Source organism: Cynara cardunculus, assembly GCF_001531365.2.
Source record: "Cynara cardunculus var. scolymus isolate 2C chromosome LG 4, CcrdV1, whole genome shotgun sequence".
NCBI classification, from domain to species: Eukaryota; Viridiplantae; Streptophyta; class Magnoliopsida; order Asterales; family Asteraceae; genus Cynara; species Cynara cardunculus.
This window is the reverse complement of record NC_037531.1, coordinates 16,063,085-16,081,963: the sequence shown is the minus strand read 5'-3', so window position 1 is coordinate 16,081,963 and position 18,879 is coordinate 16,063,085. Positions and strand designations below refer to the sequence as shown.

Here is an 18,879-nt window from a genome sequence, read left to right as displayed (position 1 = left end):
GATGTTCCTCTGATGGACTAAAATCTTACTCGGTAAGTAAATGATAGTGTTAATTTTTCCGGTAAACGCTTACCGAGTAAGTGTTTGGTAAATGGCCCCTGAGTTGGTAGAAAGAGAGGTATTTTTTTTGGGGGGGGGGGGGGGGGGGTGGTAAATATATAAAACAAGCGAAATTTTATAAATTAATCATAATTGTATTCTAGGCAAAGTAAATTTAATTTACCGAGTTATATGAAAAAAATAAATGCTTCTATTCACAATAGGGACAGATCTGTAGTGGCGCATACGGTGGTATGTTCCTCCATCGAAGGATAAAAAAATAGTTTATGAAAGGTGCAACCATATTAATTTGTTGTGTGCCATCGTATATATTCTGAAACTACAATGAGAACAAGTTTTATTTGGTAGAGTTGGTTTGCAAGACTTTTATTCCACCCCAGACCCAAGTTCGAACCTTGTTAGTATCATTTTCTTAGTCAAATGGTGCTATTAGGTGGTGTCATGTAAAACACTCAAGAGATATATCGGAAGCTGTACAAGTTGGACATTGAAAGCAAAATAATGAGAACAAGTTTTATTTGGTAGAGTTGGTTTGCAAGACTTTTATTCCACCCCAAACCCAAGTTCGAATCATGTTAGTGTCATTTTCTTAGTCAAATTATGCCACCATTTGAAAAAAATTATGTGTATTCGTTTCTTATAGTCAAACGATGTCACTGTTTGAAAAAAAAAAATTCCTTATATTTTTTTCTTATAGTCAAACGATGCCATCGTTTGAAGAAATTTATTGGTCCGTCCCTGATTCACAACAAATTTTTTGAATCAAGACGACCATACCCGCAAGCACTGATTCTACGTAAAATAAAAGCTTCTTCAATTTCGACAAGTAGCTTTTTTATTTGTATTCTCTATTTGCATCTTTTTTGGGAATATATATATATATATATATATATATTAACCAACAATTTTATTTCCAAAGATGGGATTAAATTCTGATTCAAAATCTTTAACATGGGATTATATAACCATGCAAGATTCAGAATCTTATTAATTAAAAATTTCACCTGCGTAACACATGATTTAAATTAGGTCTATTAGGATCATACACACACACACACACACACTCACTCACAATCCACAAGCTTTATCTTGATCTCTTGCACCATTTTGAGACTGCTTACCTGCTCAAAGGAAACCATGTTATCACAAAAGATGACAAATAACAAACGATGACAAAAAAATGAATGCGAAGATGTATATAACATTATGCAAAAAAAGAAACTCAAGAACAAGAATGACCAAAAAAATGAAAAAATGAGGAACACCCTGGTAACAGTTTATCTGGACGATATGCACATGTGCATACAAATAATTTGTTCACATTCACACATGTGTGTGCACGTGTATAATGCACACATCCATAGAGACCAAAAAACTTCAACTACTTGTATGCATATGTGCATACTGTCCAGAAGAACGGTTATCAGGTTATTCCTTTTTTTTGGGGGTTTCCCTTAAACCTCCCCCCCCCCTCTCTCTCTCTCTCTATATATATATATATATATATATATGTATATTTATATAGTGATGATGATAATAGACAAATAGATAATTTACAGGGGTGGGGTCGTGGGGGCGGGGTTCATTATGTGGTAGCAGACTGGGAGGGGGAAGGTTGTGAAAATAAATAGAGTGCAAACCTGCAGGATTCAGGCCGGTTGCTGATAGGCAGGTATAGGCACTCCAAGTCCTTCAGTCAGCTTATTGAATGAGTTTTGTAATCTTTTAGTAATTGGTCCAACTGTACCGTCACCAATTACACGTCCATCGATCTTTAAAACCTGTTACAGTTGACATCAGTTATCAAAATGTAGCAACTTCTTAACGAGAAATTAAACAAGAAGCATATACAGAATTGTAACATGGGGTGGGTTCCTGCAGCTGTGAGATCACTCATTGTACTAATGTTTTATACTTGAGAGGTTTATGATTTAGAAATTCAAAGCTATGATGATGAATCATCTTAAAAGTAATGGAAAAGAAGATGCAGTAACACTTTATCGTAGCATGATTCCTACTTTGACTTTGAATATGCAACAAATTAGTATGAATGTATTTGAGTTCAGAAGAAAAACCAATAATACATCAAAAAAAAAGTAAGATAATATTATACAAACAAAAAGAAATCACTGTTAAAGTTGAAGGAGAATAGATTATACACGATCTTTGTATTATCATTGGATACAAATTTGATGGAGGGTTGAGATTAAATCTAAAGGTACCTAATTAGATATAAATCATGGCATTCTTCCATAAGAAGGAACTATTAATTTCACGATAAACAACGTACAGGTTATAGGCAAGGAGGGAGAAACCTAATAGGTCTCAGCAAACAACACCAACATCAGAATGTCTGGAGGTAATGTTTATTTTTGCAAGATTAATAGTATTATATATGTTTATGATAATTATCATTGATCTTATGGTTCATGTAAATTAAACATACAATCCAAATTCAAAACTCATTTATACAAATAGCATATGGAGTTGCAGATAAGAACATACAGGGCTGAGTTCCCCCATAGTTCCAGTAGTCCACACCTGCAATGAAATATTAGATTGTTATTACACTTAGAAATGAATGCATTTATTTGAGCCTTTGATGTTCGGATCAATCATAAATCATCATCTAAAAATGTGTATTCAAAAGGAAATACAAAGCTCATGGATCTGTGCAGGCTTGGCCCCCCTCGACCCAGCCTGCTGACCGGTCGGGACCACCACCAGGGGCGCGGCCCCCTTTGACTCGCACCAAATGGCACCATCCAGCAATCCTGGGTTCTAGTTAGCTTACACGAGTGTGCGCTCCACACCTCCTAACCCATGTCATAGCTTAACTAACAACCCCATATTTCCTTGTTAATCCAATTACACAAAATAGACCGATGATTTCACTAAAATCACCGATACTAATTAAAAACTCATTTGAGGTCAACTAAGTAAATACCATGGTATAAAAAAGGTAACAAGTCCTGTTGTAAGTAAAGAAGGTAAACCTCATCTGCAGTATGAAACTCTGAGAGACTGACACGGCGCACTTCCAAAACCAAGTTTTCCATCTTAACAAGGTCCATGACCTGCAACAAGTGAATACATGGTATGGATGAATATGAAATGCTAGAACAGTTGATGGGAATATATTACAATGTCCTACTGAGTATGAAATCAAATTTGTATCTAAAGTTGGCAAAGATAAGACACAAATAAAGAACTTTGGGATTTTCTATCTAGTGAAGAGATGGAAAGTTCTAGAAGAATTGTGTAATTATTATTTCTGAATGGTCTGAATGGCTTCCTAGGAATCTAGTCCCTTATCTATGAACCATGGGTGTTTCTTCCCCTTGTTAAATTCCCGTATAGGGTGCTTGAGAGTTTTTTCGGAAGTGTGGCGGGTGCATATTTCATGCGGTGTTGATTATATCCCAACTTATTGATCACAATTTACAGGGATATTAAAATCAGGATACCCAGACATAAATTTTATGGTTACGAAGATAAAATATGAGCAGACACAGAGAATAATATATTTTCTTAATTTAAATCATGATAGAACTTAGTTTAAATGTGTATTTATCTTGCATATTTTGCATGAATCATGAAATAACTTCTTTTACTGGTCTGGTTTTAAATTTGTATAAGCATACACACATATAAGCATGCTCTTGTATCTTCAATCTTTTAGAAGAATACCACTATACCAGTATCCCCATATTATGCACCAGTATCCCCATGCCCGTATTTTGCAACATAGGTCCTTATCAGAAGACTAGAACTATAAAAAGATTTCATCAATAGCACGTTTAGTGAATAGGGTATGTGAGCAAGATCTTCAAGCAGAATGACTAACAAAAAATAAACATGAAATGAGAGGAAAAAAAGAAATAAGATTTATTAAAAGAGGTAGGATAAAGCACATCTTCTGTAGAAATAAATTTACATCATTTGTGAGGGTGAAATATGTAAGATCTTACAGTTGCTCGAGTGATGCCTGGAAGACAGTAATCAGCAGGAGGTGTCATAACGGTACCTTTCTTCACCAAGAACTGCATTGCAAAAAGAATTCTTGAATTTTTGAAATAACACCAATTAAGTCCCATATCCTCAAAGCGAGGTACATAGGACTAAGGAAAATAAATATATAGTTTATTATTTCAAAAGGTTAAAAGAAAAAAGATGATAAAATGTTTTCAAAGTGTTCCAATGATGTTGGCATCTCATCTGTAAGCATTATGCAATCTTAATTTTATCAACTTACAACAAATGAGAAGTTTGGGGGCTAAAAAAGATCAAAACATGGGCTTACAATGTTAGTAGCATTTGTTTCAGACACATAACCATCCTTGTCAAGCATGATTGCATCATCGGCATTTGCATTGTTTCCTTCTATCTGCATCACTTAATGGGTTGTTAATCTCAACAACTAGCAAAAGAGCATAAGAAAGATATTCATTTCAGCAAAATATAACACATTGAAAAGATCATACTGGTTGTTAAATTCAACAATCAAAGCATCTAACAGCACCTTGAAGAACAAAGTCACGCAATCAATAAACTAGTACATTTGAACTTCGACCTATTCAACAGGTTAAGAAATAAAATGAATGATGCTCTAGCCCACATAAGTTTAATCACCAAAAACTTATAGATATGATAAAACTAACAAATCTTTCTTATGAGAAAATTGTGTAACAAATGGACATTCGATGACACTACCAACTTACAGACTCATTTAAATGCTCCATAAATAAAAAACTTACAACTTAGAATACCTAATTCCTATATCAATTTCATATACCCAAAAGATGTCTTGGGAAAACATTGTGATGGAGTAGAAAACAGAAGGGGCTATATAGGGTTGTTCCCGTAAATAATGTTGGAGTTCCACATCAGCTAGACATGGACCATCAAACCTGTATATAGTAGGAACCTCCCATCTTGCTATAAGGGATCTTTTCAAGCGAGATTTAATGGGCTTTCCACATATCCTAAGAAATAACAGTCTACAAAGTGAACTATGACTTGTGAGCATTCATATTATAAATTTATAATGCATGCCATTAGAAAATAAAATAAAAAAGACAGTTACCTTTGCAAGTATATTGTTCAGGAGGTTGTTGTGGTGAATCTTGGAATCCAAGTTCTGGCAAGAAATGAATGATCAAGAAGTTACTGATCAAAAGAAAGCACAGTGCATCAATTTTCAAGGAACATTTTGGGGTGCAAAATTACAATCAATTTTGAGATAAGTTTGTTAGTATAAGAGGGTTATCCACAACTGAGGTCTCCAGGGTTTCATGAATGTGTTTGAGAATCAGTACGGAATCCTAAGCCTTACATTTGGTGAATTACGACGAGTGGTGGCAGTCACCAATGTAATACCCCTTGTATTGTCATAGACTGGTGGTTTCCACTCTGCAAGAACTGTAAATGGGGAAGTACAAGAAAAAGAACACCAGGAATCAATCTAATTATAATATGTAAATCTATGTTTGTCAGAAGACCCTCTGCAACGACATTGAAGAAAATATAAATATGTACAAGTGCTCACTAAGAATTCCAAGTTGCATATTAGAATTTCTAGTGTTAAGAGTGTGTCAAAGCTGTCCCATAGTGTTATCATGACAGGTGACATGCTGGAAATATTTCTTATATCTGGTATTAGCATTTAGCTTGTCAAGTAGCAACAATTAGCATGTAGGATCGAGTCTTAGGATTTACAAATTTCACAATTTATCTGATGGATCTATAGTTTTGTTTTCAACTACTTTTTAACATACCCGATCTTAGTTTCTTTAAACTAAAAATCTTTATTATCATCTTTCTTGGGGACCTTTACACCTGACAACCAAATATTTCAAAAACCAGAAAGAAGATAGAAAAGGATTATTGTTGAAAAGATGACATTTCGCCAAATCTAGCTTTACAGAACCAGAATAGAAGAAGTAGGCTAGAACCAACTAAAACCAACATGACCAATCAAAACAAGTTTGCTACCACCACTGGGGGACCCCATGCACGAAGGCACCTCTGCTTGGTGAGGGCCGCAGAATTGAGTTTTTCTACACACCCTTCCGTTTGCACTTTACAAAGAGGCTTTTCCAGTGACCTGAACTCAGGTTAAAGAAAGACTAAGCTGTAGAAGATAATGACTGACTTAACCTATTAAGGTGCATCCATAAAGATTAAAAGCCGGGCTCATCCCTGAAGTGACCTGCAGGAAGATTGATATCATGGTGTATCAGACAAGCACTTTTTCATGGCAGCTGAATACAATATAAAAATTATAGCTTAGGTTTTTCATGGCAGCAAAATACAAGTGAAATCCTCCATCCATGCAATTAATAGTAAATGTGAAGTAGACTGGAGAACAGACTAACTACCAAAGTGCAAGCAGGTGTTAATTCCCTTTTACAAGGAAAAGTAAGCTAACCGGTACAAAAGATCAGAAATTGCATCTACAACATCATTTCTAAAAAATCAATCTGACAAGTGATTGGGAGCTCTGACTTAGCATTATAATTTATTTACCTCAATTGTAACCATGATCACAAGTTAACCTCAGCCAATATAAGCAAGCAATTCATAGTTATTCAAGATCGTCACTAGGTTGTGAATAAAGAAAGTGAGAAGTATACAGACTGAGAGGTTGGTTGCATGTGACATCACACTTATGTCAGCCCATCAGTGATGAGTGAACTAAACTGCTATTTATACAACATCAACAACCCAAACGCCATGTGGTAGGGTACTGTACAATGTATATAAAGCATAAATCAATCCATTTGGTTCCTCCGAATTACAAGAAACCTTCTCTTCGCCCCATGATCGAAACCAGTGGATTGAAAGATTTTAGATATCGGCCCATTTTATCCTTTTATCGCAAGCACGTTTAGTCTCACCTAGATTATGAAGGCATTATTCACTCATGCATACACTTCATCTTGACTCTTTTCAACCCACAAAGTATATTTTCTTAGATTCACATCATATTGACAAACGCATTTCAGAGAAGCCACACATGCTTGAAGACCCTAATTCAGGCTACTTTGAAAGAGTAGGGTAGTAAAAGCACAACCTTCTTGCCACGTGTCAGACTTAAACGGATGTGTGCATTGTCAAACATCCCATTCTCCATCAGTGTACTGAATATGGCCTCTTTAACCTGGAAGAGTTGCATACGACACAAAACAACTAAGACAAATAAATAGAAAACATGAATGATAGATAAGTTAAGCAAGAAAAATAGCAGCAAGTAAAAAAAACCCAAAACATTTAAAAGAATTTGAACATGTGCGAACAGTTTAATTAGCTTAGCATTGAGCAGGAAAAGCTTGACAGCATGATCTCTACCTCATCACGAGTTGGTACATTGTTGAAAGCTAGAGCTTTTGCCGAGTCGAACAACCTGACATACAGAGCAGTTATCAGCATAACCCATGATCATTACTCACTGATCTTACAACTAAAGAAACACTTCCCTAAGAAACTGTCTTCAGTTGCTGACCTGTCTAAATGCTCTTCAAGCTTAAACACCTTACCACTATAGATTCTAAGTCCTTCCCATACTGAATCGCCACCTTGGACAACTGAGTCAAATACTGAAACCTTAAACATCACAAGGAACAATGAGAATATAAAAGCAGTACAGACTACTAAACATACAATCTGATAGTTTCATAAAGCATAGTCATCATAGACTTCGGATATGGTACCATTGCACTGTCACGGGGTAAAATTTCATCACCAACCCAAACAAGAAGCTTTTCATTAGCAGGAACGGGAAGCGAAGGCATTGGAAGCTTCGGAAATCTTTTGCGCCTTGCATTACTTCTCAGCATGTTATAGAAGGGTAAACTTTGCTCCAGCAAATCATAAAGCAATGCTGGAAAAGGCTGAGCAGGGGAAGAAGAAAATTAGATGAAATTTAAACCACTTCATAGCAAAACTGATGTGTGAAAGGACAAGCATGATCAACACAATCACAATAAAATTGCGTGGGTCTGATGTCTGACAGATGCTATGGTTTGTCTTGCTTTTCATCTCTCTCCTAATGTCTTCTTATCCAAATCACCACATATTTCACATTTTTTGCAGTCCCCAAGATAAACATAATAATTTGGTAAAAAATATTAAAAGCAATCATCACACTTCCTCTTAGAGTTGTGCCAACTCTGTTTCAATCTGAATCAATGAATAAACATACTGGATACCTCATTGTTGTTCTTTTAATCCCTCACATTTTTTTATCACACCAAAACCATTGCTATATTTCTCCTTATCTCTCCGCTTCTCTGTCTGTTCATATGTTCTCAAATAACGTACAAATTACTCTCCTCACTTCATATTTTATTGTTTCTCTATTTCTCTAAGCTCATCTCTACTAATGATACGAAGTTCATGCTTGCTGTTCATACTTTTACATCATTTTTCTCTCCCCTCTTTCTTTGTGGATCAATATTTTCCAATTCCTTAGGCATCTGTTTTTAGGAGTTAGCCTAATACAAAGTGTAAGGTTGCTACTCCTTGTTCTACATTATAAAGGGTAACTTATTGATTATTTTGACTATGTAACCAGTAACTTTCGGGAAATATGATAGCCAGATTTTAATTGGATCTTTCAGGAGGCACTGGCTGCACCTATTTGTGGTTTTATGGCGAAGATGATAAAAATATATGCTGGGACTTCAGACCTCCATCTTATAGTTTTGGTATCTATTCCTCTAATTTAAGAAAATTTGATCTTGATATGTCTCCTTTTTCTTACTGAGATCTTTAATCCTTTTAGTGGGATCTGTCCCACTTCTTTGATCAGCATGTTGTATAGCATACTGAAACATACTGCCATAATTGTGTATGCTTAACTTTTTATGCAATCTACTAGATTTATCAAAGAAAAACTAAGCTTTTACCATAAACATCAAAAAATAAACTGTTGATGTAAGATTGTGAGTGGAGAACAAACATTATACAACAAGGTTAATAAGTCTTATAGTCACTAGAACAGCTCCTTCACCTATCTGAAAACATAAAGTTGAGACCTTTATGAGACGAACAGAATACCATGGAACATATGTGCATATATTCATCTATCCAAATAAATGATGCATCAAAGGTTGTGAAATGCATTTCGTGGGAAGTATCTGTCGACCTTTTCATGCCAAACCTTGATTTTACCAACAATCATAAATACACAGCCCTACGAAGGGTTTTCCTAACATCAAAATGTACCAAAATACTATTACTAAAGTCTCTATAAGATACCAAATTACCCTGACACCTTATACAAGGTATAAAAGCTCATAAAGAAATATAGTGCTCTAATTAGATCCCAGTAAGATTAATCATGTGTTGTAGTTCTATGTGCAAGAAAACATGAGAACAACCTCAAATCAGCAGCCAATCTTCTTATTATATTCTTAAATCAGTATAATTGGTTTCATCCAGAATATCATATACAAAAGTAAGTGTTTCTACCAATTGTAAGGAGCATGAGTTATATACTTGACGATATTTGTCAGTTTGCACAAAGCCTGTAGATTTGTGCACGCTCTTGTACCACCATGGAGCCCAAATGCCATCAACAGATTTTGGACCAGCTTCCCATCTGGAAATATATGGGGACAGATAATGATTATCAAAGAATGGGCAAATGATTCAAATGTAAACAGATTGAAGAGGCTAGCTGTATAATTTGTATATCTGAACACTGCCAGTAAGATATGTTTGCATGAAAACAAAAGAATATAAACAGAGTTATAGCTCTAGATAGAACTTCATAATCTAATCCTTTCCTGGTTTTATGTTGCTTGCCAAAAGAATAAATTGGATGCTTGAACTTCATGTATTTGGAATTTACCCCCAGCAGAACTTTCAGCATTAATGATAATTAGTTTTCCCGCTACCATGTTGAATTAGTTCTTAAACGACTAAATACAGCACCTACTTAAAGCATGTCACCATTTAGAGTGCACATGGCAAGTTCATACCATAGCACAATTTGATCACTACCTGACTTTGGCCCTCATCGACTAGACCAGGTTGAAATTGACGCTTAATTAGATAGATAAGAAACATATAAGAAGGGCTACAACCTGTTTTACCTAATTCTAGTAAAATGAGGAAAAGAAGGATCACAACATAAAGCTACAAAGCATGACAGTTTCTCCTTTCTATTCAAAACTTATGAAATATTTCACACGCAGATGGTTTAAGCCAAAGGGCTCGTAATGTAGGTGTGGACTAATTTTTTCACCAAACATTGAGGTAAACAATCTTGTCATGTAAGGTCAAATTCAATAGAGAAAAAAGAATCTGAATTTAGATCATACTTGGTATATCCAAGAACCATACATGGAATAATATGCTGTATGAATGATGCTTCAAAAAAGAAAAGAAATAAGGCATGTCTAAGGTCACCTTCCTTTGGTAGTATGTAATGATGGAAACGAAGACGTAAGAGGGGTTGAATGATTTTTGTAGATAGTAGTCCCCATGAAAGATAGAATGAGAGAAGGTCTTGTAAAATCAGCACTACTAAATGTTTCTTAAGAGCAACCACGAGTCTACAAGTTAGAAAAGCCTCTTAAATTAAGATTTCTTAAATTTTATAGGCATTCAATCACTGTGTTCTACAGAAAAGTGGCATAAAGATGATGAACATTAACTTTAGCAGGTTGGATTAACACAAATAGATTATGATTTCCAACTAATAGGAGAATGAAAATCATAAACTAAAAGATGTTACAGTGTTAATTCAACTCACTCCATCCTCAAAGATGGTCCTCCTTTGACTTATGAAATATATGTACTACTTTCCCCTTTAAAATCGACATGAATCTTTGAAGTTCTCGAAAAATCTTGGTGACTACATACAAAAATGTACAGGAAATGTATAGATAGAAAACAATAGGTACTGAAAATAAAGACATTCTACGGATTGTGATTTTGAGAAATACCAGGTTTCGCGTTCTAAGAGAATCATACATGCCAGTTCAGTAAGATGAGGCCACGTAAAACAGAGTATTTATCTCCACCAGTACAGTGTTGAGCAAATTACAGTAACTACAGTTGAAACCACAATACCATCCATGAAACTGAAGAGGCTCTTTTGACAGAAGTATTTTAATAGTAACAGTTGACTGGTAGAGCATTTAACATACTTGAGCATTGAAGCCTGAAACGGAATGTTAAGATCTTCACAAAGTCCACGTAAAGCAGCCTGCAGAAGGACGAAGTGAAAAGGTAAGCATACAAGTGAAGACACAAAGATAGATGATAATATATTGTTTGTCTCAACTTGTGCATGCATAAAATTCAGAAGTGCAAGTATCTGAAATTTATCACAAACAAGATTCCAAAGTCTGGTTCAAGTTTCAGCCAACTCTAGTCAAACCAACCAGCCGGGGGTGGGATGTATACAAAACTGACCTCTGCCCCGAGTAGAGAGGCGGTTTCCATGAAGACCCTGACTTGTGAAAAGTGTGAGCAGTCAAATGCAGTACGAAGAATTTGAAGAAGAGAAAAAAGAAGATGAAAGAGATGACCTTGAGACCAGAAGGAAAGATGGACTGGAAATTGGGAAGACGAAGTAAGGCTAGCTAGGACACGCAGTAGCATAGTGTCCTTTCCTGCAAAGCTGGCAGTGTGGTGGTCTACGGCCACGACCATGGCCCGACCCACGTGACAGACCTTGATTGGAATAAGAAGAGCCCTGAAAATTTCGAGAAGAACTTCCGGAACGGGGCTTTTGTGCGACAAAGGCAGCTTGTGGAGCGGTAGGGACATGAATAGCTTGTATGAAAAGTTCGTGATTTTCTGCCTTGGACAGAAGATCGCGAAAAGATGATGATGGAAGGGCCCGATGGGCTGTGGAAAATGTTTCGAAGGCCGATCCAAGATCACAAAGAGACCAGTGGCATTTGTCATTGTCGTCTACGGGGTGACCAATCGCTGCGAGTTGATCACAAATAAGTTTGAATTTCCGCCCATATTCTGGAACGGTAGAAGAATCCTTTTGCAATTGACGAAGGGTTTCCCGAGGAGTGTGCATTCACTCCAAAGAGTGGTGGCTGTAAGCAGCCTCAAGAGCGAGCCAAACCTGTCTAGCGGTGGGTAGGCCGATGATTTCGGCCATGGCTTCTTTCGATAAGGAGGACTGGAGCAAGAGAAGAACCTTTTGATCGGAACCTTTCCAGGTAGCATAATCGGATTGGCGGAGGATTTTTCATCGATAATGATGGTTTTCGGGTGGGGAAGATAAGGTTCCATCGATGTGGCCTGTTAGGTTTTGATAGGCTAATAGAGGGGAAACTTCATTTTTCCAAATAAGGTAGTTGGAAGATGAAAGTTTAATAGGGAGAAGATGAAGAAGAGTATAGAGGAGATAAAAAACTATCCTAAAATATCATGATTGACTATCTAAAAATACATACAATCACATATAACTGAATCCGTAAATTATGGTGGACTTTTAACCACAAAAACAGAGGCTAGCATAAGGAAACTAAGCTACACATCCCCGAATCTATCTTAGGACTCCAGTAACCTACCTGCCAGCTCCCTAACCCTACCACCCCACCCTCTAGCTCACCAGCTCCTTTCCCCCCGCCGAAGCTAACTACAAGTCCCCACCCCTAGTTTGGTACACTCGTTCTACCCCTCCAAGCACTACTATATATCAGAGGTCATGTCCGAGAAATTCCAAAGGCCGTCAACTCTGATGAAATCATTTTAGATCAGCAGATATCAATACTATGGTAACAAATATAAAAAGGGTATAAAAGTTCAATATATGATAGTTTCTTGCATTTGCACAGGATGCTTGTGGGTGTAGCAGTATTAGTCTCTAAAAGATCCCTAGCAAGTAGATCCTAGTCACTTATACGGCCATATACACTAGGCATAAATAAAATGGTAAGTGATCAAAAGCAAAAATCTGGTTGTTGATCATTTTCCAGCCAACCCCATTTGCCATCAAATGATCGATCCGACTTCTGAGTACACCACCTATCTGATAGTATAAATAAACCTTGGCTATCCATTACCCTATCTGACAACTGTAGATGAGTTGATTTGTATATGACCAATAGCTGTAGCTAGTTGTTGGTTAGCGCCAATATACAACTATGCATAAAAATGAATAGATAATACTTTAACCGATCACAGATCAGAGTGGAGAACTCGAAATGTTCATAAATATCACAAAAGAAATACAAGCTTGAAAAAGTTACTATACTCAATATAAAAGTCAAAAGAAGAATAGAATTGCATAAGAAATTAAGAAAATAACAGGACGCATCTTCAAACAATCATAGGGTGTTCACAGATGAATTCAAAACCTCAGGGTCTTCTTGAAGTTCAGTGGCATCAATAATAGGTGGGCTCTTCCCTGCTGCACACAGTTCGCTGTATATAGAAACCAGGTCTGCCAACCCTAATTCATGGAAGGATGAGGGGACAACCTTGTGAAAGGATTTCTGGTGACACAACATAAACATATCAATTATACTTTCCAAGGCGAAGTACTGAAGCAATTCAAAGCAAGTACACTACTACACTCCAAACTTTAGGAGAGCACTCATCTTGGAGTGGGCTTACTTAGATGCTTTTAGCAGTTATCCGCTCCGCATTTGGCCATTCGTTGAAGATAAAAGTATATCGAACCCATATGAAGTTTTATCTATTCCACACGTTTAACTAGTAAAAAAATAAAAAGGGAGTGACCTCGCCCGTGAAGTAAGTTAATGGTATTTCATAACTAATTGATTGAGCAGCAGCTAAGCATAATTCTTTTTCATAGGTGGGGAAAAGCGGGTTTGAACCCGTGACCGATTTCAATAACAGGCTGCAAACTTATACAGTTAAGGCCTGTAAGACAAGTGTACTAACTATTTAGGAGAAATGTAGTAACATATCTTCTTTAAGCCATAACATGGACTAATAGAGAATAGAAAGGTTTGCTTAACAAGTCTTCTTTTTGTCCTGCTCGTTGTGCATATATATTAATATGCATCATGGGTATCTTAGATTTGGTATATGAATCATTTATGAGCTTTCAAAACATACGAACGTGAAATTCTATAATCATATATTATTATCCCCTTGAGGTAATTTATTACCTGATCACCAGCTGCTTAGCCAGGTCTAGCTCAGTGTATTAGTAGTATAAAATTAAGTTACTAGAGCATTGATTTAATTGGTGATCAAGAGGTAGATATGTATGGTACAAGGATTTATTTTCTAAGATCATATTGTTTCTTCAACTCTCAAAGGTCAAATTAAACACTTGTTATGGAACAAAGGGGAGTAAGTTTTAACAAAAAAAAAACGTACCAATATATCAAGGGGATTCCGAATTAATATAAAGTGCTTTCCTTTCTCCATCAACTCATTACTTAAACCAGGCATGCGTTGTTTTGCAATATGCTGCAAAAATAATATCATAATCTTGTTAAGATGGAAAGTAAAAGTATATAAGCATCAAAACATCCCAAAGACCTCGAGAAACAAAACCAATTCCCGATAAAGAGTTTTTACTAGGTATGACCTACTAGAAACAATCTATGCTGGGGTATTTTCCAGACCGACACACACAGGTCCCACAATAATAAGATCAACGTGTGCAAATGAACCCAACAACGAATGCGAAAACAAATTGGATACCAAATGTGTGTAATGTCTCAAACAAATAATAATGCACAATATTGGCAACCAACAACACAAATACAATGTAAGCAAATAAACGAACTCCAAGGTTTATAATGGAAAAGAAAAATGCGTGAGAAATGGAAAATATGATGGATATGTTGGGATAGAACAGAGTAATACAAAAGGATAATATACTTGAAAACAATTTAACTTTTCTTATTAATATCACACTAAATACAACAGATTACACAAGTGTATATATGTACAGATGGCCATAACTGCCATACCCTTTGGAAGGCAACGGTTCATAACATGCACAAGTGTTACAACTGATGCACCCCTTGAGTGACAACTGTTCAGACTTAACTCCTAATACTGGACACTATGTCTAGCTTACCATTCAACAGGATATACCAAAATATTGAATACGTTTATTTCCAGCACTTATCCCAAATAATTCTGTAGGCAAATTATCTGGGGTCTGCAATGAAACATTCCCAGATTTTAATGCAGGATATCTTCTTGTAGCTATGTCTCATCCACTTACATTTGAGTTAAAATCTGACAAGAGGACAGATAAGTATGGAAAATGTATAATCAATTAATTACCTTACAATATCGATACTTTTTTCCTCCAGGACCGTAAATGATGTTGTTCACAACCTTATTTCCATCAGATTCCTATGCATTACAAAACCATAAATAGTATTAGAGAAATGGCATGTAGAGTTTAAATTAAGAAGTGATATTTACTTACCATCTTTGAAAGAAGCTCTTCTCTATACGGCCTATCAACCCCGGTTACCCTTAAATAGTGTGCATAAAGAGGTTCATCAACCACTTCTGTATCATCCCTCTGAAGAATAATACGTAAAAGAAATTTGTTCAGCACAACAAAGAGCTATATATATAGTATGCCAAGAAAAACAATTAACATAATCACTTTACATGCAAAATAACTGCTTATATATCCTCATGGGCAACAAAATAATTTTACTTGAAGGTCAAATGGTCACCGGTAGTTTGGACAATTTTATGTTATTGGTATTTGAATTCTATTTTATGGTTATTTACATTTGGCAAAATGTAGGTGTCCTTCTCTCAATTGGCTCGATGCCAAAAGCAAAAGCATGTGGCAATTGGCATGCAGATTAAGACATTTACATGGTAACAGGTCGATTATAATTATAAGACAATACGTAAATGATAAACAGACGAACTGATTTTTTGTCTAGACACTAGAGCATAAATGACAAATCCTGAGCACAGTGAGCAGTAGTATCATACATGCACTGAAAGTTGTACATTATAAATGCCAACTTAAGCTCGCAAAAAAGCTCAACCATAACAAAGTTTGCATACATATTGAATACGATAATGCTTAGCATAAAAGTTAATAAAAATGCAGAGCAAAAAGAAAGAAATTGACCAAAATAATCGATCACTTCAACCAAATTCACTTTTTAGCCACTTTTGACATCGAAATCTCATTTTAACCAAAGTTTAGGCAAATTTTTGCGCATTTGCAAAAAGGAAAAAAAATTTGTACGCACGTATTAGCCATTTTTTCAATCGGAGCTTATGCAAATGCCTTATACATTTGTGTAAATCCTATTTTTATATTAGAAAAGAAAGAAAATCTTTAGAATGGGAATTTGATTAAAAAATTGACTAAAGTGAAGTTGGTTTGAGAAATTATCAATTTCTCAAAAGGAAAAGGGTATCTTTTAGAAAATATTTGAATAATTAATAACTGACGTCATTGAAACAAATTAAAATTTACATATTCCGTAAAAAAATAATTTTATTTTACTGTTACTCGAGACATAAATTTTTTAAATATAACCAAACAATTTTATAAAAATATATATTAAATATTTACGAAAAAACAAAAATGAAAATTTGGGTTGAAAGACTCGGTCCAAAATATTGGTTTTGTAAATTTATCAAGTTTTCATTTTCAAATATTATTATTCCGATAAAATGCAATTTATCAATCTACACAAAAATAAATCTTATCACATTCAAACTTTTGAAAGAGCAGATAATAATATTCTATTATTGCTAAAACGTTCAAAACATCTTCAGTAATAATAAAAATAGATACCTTTTAGTTTTTACCTCAAAATTCTAATATTAATTGGGGAGAAAATTAAATATTACATTATGCCTATAAGAACGCTGAACACCTACATGCAAAAATGACGTAGCTCTGATTTTAAGGACTGCAAACACGTGAGGTCGAGCTCAAGCTCAAGCTGGAGCTCGATCAGCTAGTTCAACAAGTTTTTTTTACACCGGCTCGAGCTCGGCTCAAGAAAGATTCAAAGCTTGATTCACGAGCTCAAAGAAATCCATTCCGAATTGTATTCGCGCAAAAGTTTGATCAGAAAGTATGAATGGTTCAAAAATATAGTTTGATTCAGGTTCAGGCCAAAGGTGGACCTATGAAAGGCCAGCAGGTGGTCCTGTGTATCTCCTCAACCGATTTCTTCTAAGTAGAACTTTTTGGAGTATGAAAGGTACACACCAAATTTCGAGATGTTTTCAAGAATATTAGAAAATACAAAGGAAATCAACCAAATAACCTAAAATAGTCCTTCGAAATAAACAAAAAAACCAACGAATGTCGCTTTAAATCAACCAAAAACCTTTTAAAAATCCTTTGGAACAGTAGAATTCCAGTAAAAACATGTCAGAGAAGATTTTGAGAGCCTTACATCCACATTAAGGTGGAGCCACTCCGCAAAAATCATCAGCCCACCGCTGATTCAGGCTTGACCCAAATAATATGTAATAAAACTTGACCATAAATACTTGTATACCGACAACTGATAAATTTGAATTACTCGATGATAAGAGAAAGTTCAACTTTCTGGTGAAATCCCTTTCATTTCGACCACAAAAACACCCATGGACCATATAGAATTCAGACAAATCACTATCATCAATTAAATTGCAAATAATAAGCCAAAAAGTAAGTTTAATCGACGATTTAACACGAAATCATTCAAGTCAACATCCAACACGACGGGAAATCAGAATCCAAAAGAGAAATTAGTGATACTAAAATTCAAAATGCATCATCACTTTTCATTAGATCAAGTAGCTTACTGCACCAAATCACGGAAGCAGATTCTAATTGAAGACAAACAAAATTCATCAGAGAACATAGACATGTTCGAGAACTCCCCAAAGTTTCAAAACGAATTCAAAAATTCCAAAAGCGAACACACAAAATTAGATCAAATGAAGCAGCAGATTACCTGAGCAAAAGAGTACATTAAGCTTGTGCTTAAAGATCTCGGAGCAGACCATGAATGAATCACCTCTGTCTCTCTCTCTTCCGCCATTTTCCAGCTCCAAATTTACAGTTACAGTGAGTCTGTATCTTCTTCTACATAACATATAGATATAAATATGTGTGTATGTATGTATATAATTTACAATTTCACATATATTATGCTTAAGGAATTAATCATCATCCTTGGATTCCATCCAAATACAGAAGCTGTTGGTGCAGATGGATAGGTGTGGACCGCTGTTTTCATCAAGACAAATGCCCCAAAAATCGCAAACAAGATTCCAAGTTGGAAAGAGATAATACTTCTAATCATAATTAAAAATAACTAATACATATAGAGAGGTTGAGTTATCATTAATGGTCAGTTTGTATAATTAATACAACTCAATCTCAATTGTTTATTTAATTTTATGAATATATGATTTTATATAAGTTTTGATTGTTTTTTGATATAAAGTATTGATTTTAATTAATAAATCCTACTAATATTCCATAAGTATTCAAATCATAATAAATAAACTCTCATCATTTCCATAAATATCTCAATTTTAATTGGATTGTATTGATTGTACAAATGAGATGAGTATATATATATATATATATATATATATTAGAAAAGTACTCGTACAATGTAGCGAGACATATCTCGATTTTAATATTCTATTTTATTATTTGTCGATGTTGATATTATAATACGATTTTATGTGTTTTTAATAAAGCAATAATAATTTTATTTTTGAATAAAATATAAATTTGAAGATATCATAAAAATTTGAAAAAAATATATATCATTGTTAATATCAAATCAACTATTTAAAAGTTCTCATTTTTTATGTAATTTCTTTAATTTATTTTTTATTATAATTTAA

At 35.0% G+C, this 18,879-nt stretch overlaps 1 protein-coding gene across 2 annotated transcripts; it reads right to left on the bottom strand.

Moving 5' to 3' along the window:
- Positions 1–993: 993 nt before the first annotated feature.
- Positions 994–18,256, bottom strand: LOC112511187 (branched-chain-amino-acid aminotransferase-like protein 2). 2 transcript variants are annotated; one of them, XM_025116703.1, is made up of 20 exons: positions 17,973–18,256; positions 15,464–15,562; positions 15,316–15,387; positions 14,392–14,484; positions 13,398–13,535; positions 11,220–11,278; positions 9,562–9,664; positions 7,773–7,952; positions 7,565–7,665; positions 7,411–7,465; positions 7,136–7,222; positions 6,220–6,271; positions 5,396–5,481; positions 5,147–5,200; positions 4,364–4,447; positions 4,032–4,103; positions 3,057–3,137; positions 2,566–2,601; positions 1,701–1,841; positions 994–1,181 (listed from the first exon to the last, which is right to left on the bottom strand). In XM_025116703.1, exons 1-19 carry the CDS (start codon positions 18,057–18,059, stop codon positions 1,710–1,712), a joined length of 1,671 nt encoding a protein of 556 aa, XP_024972471.1. In that variant the 5' UTR covers positions 18,060–18,256; the 3' UTR covers positions 994–1,181; positions 1,701–1,709. The 2 variants fall into 2 exon arrangements, with proteins under 2 accessions (XP_024972471.1, XP_024972473.1); XM_025116705.1 differs by lacking the exon at positions 2,566–2,601.
- Between the last annotated feature and the right edge of the window lie 623 nt (positions 18,257–18,879).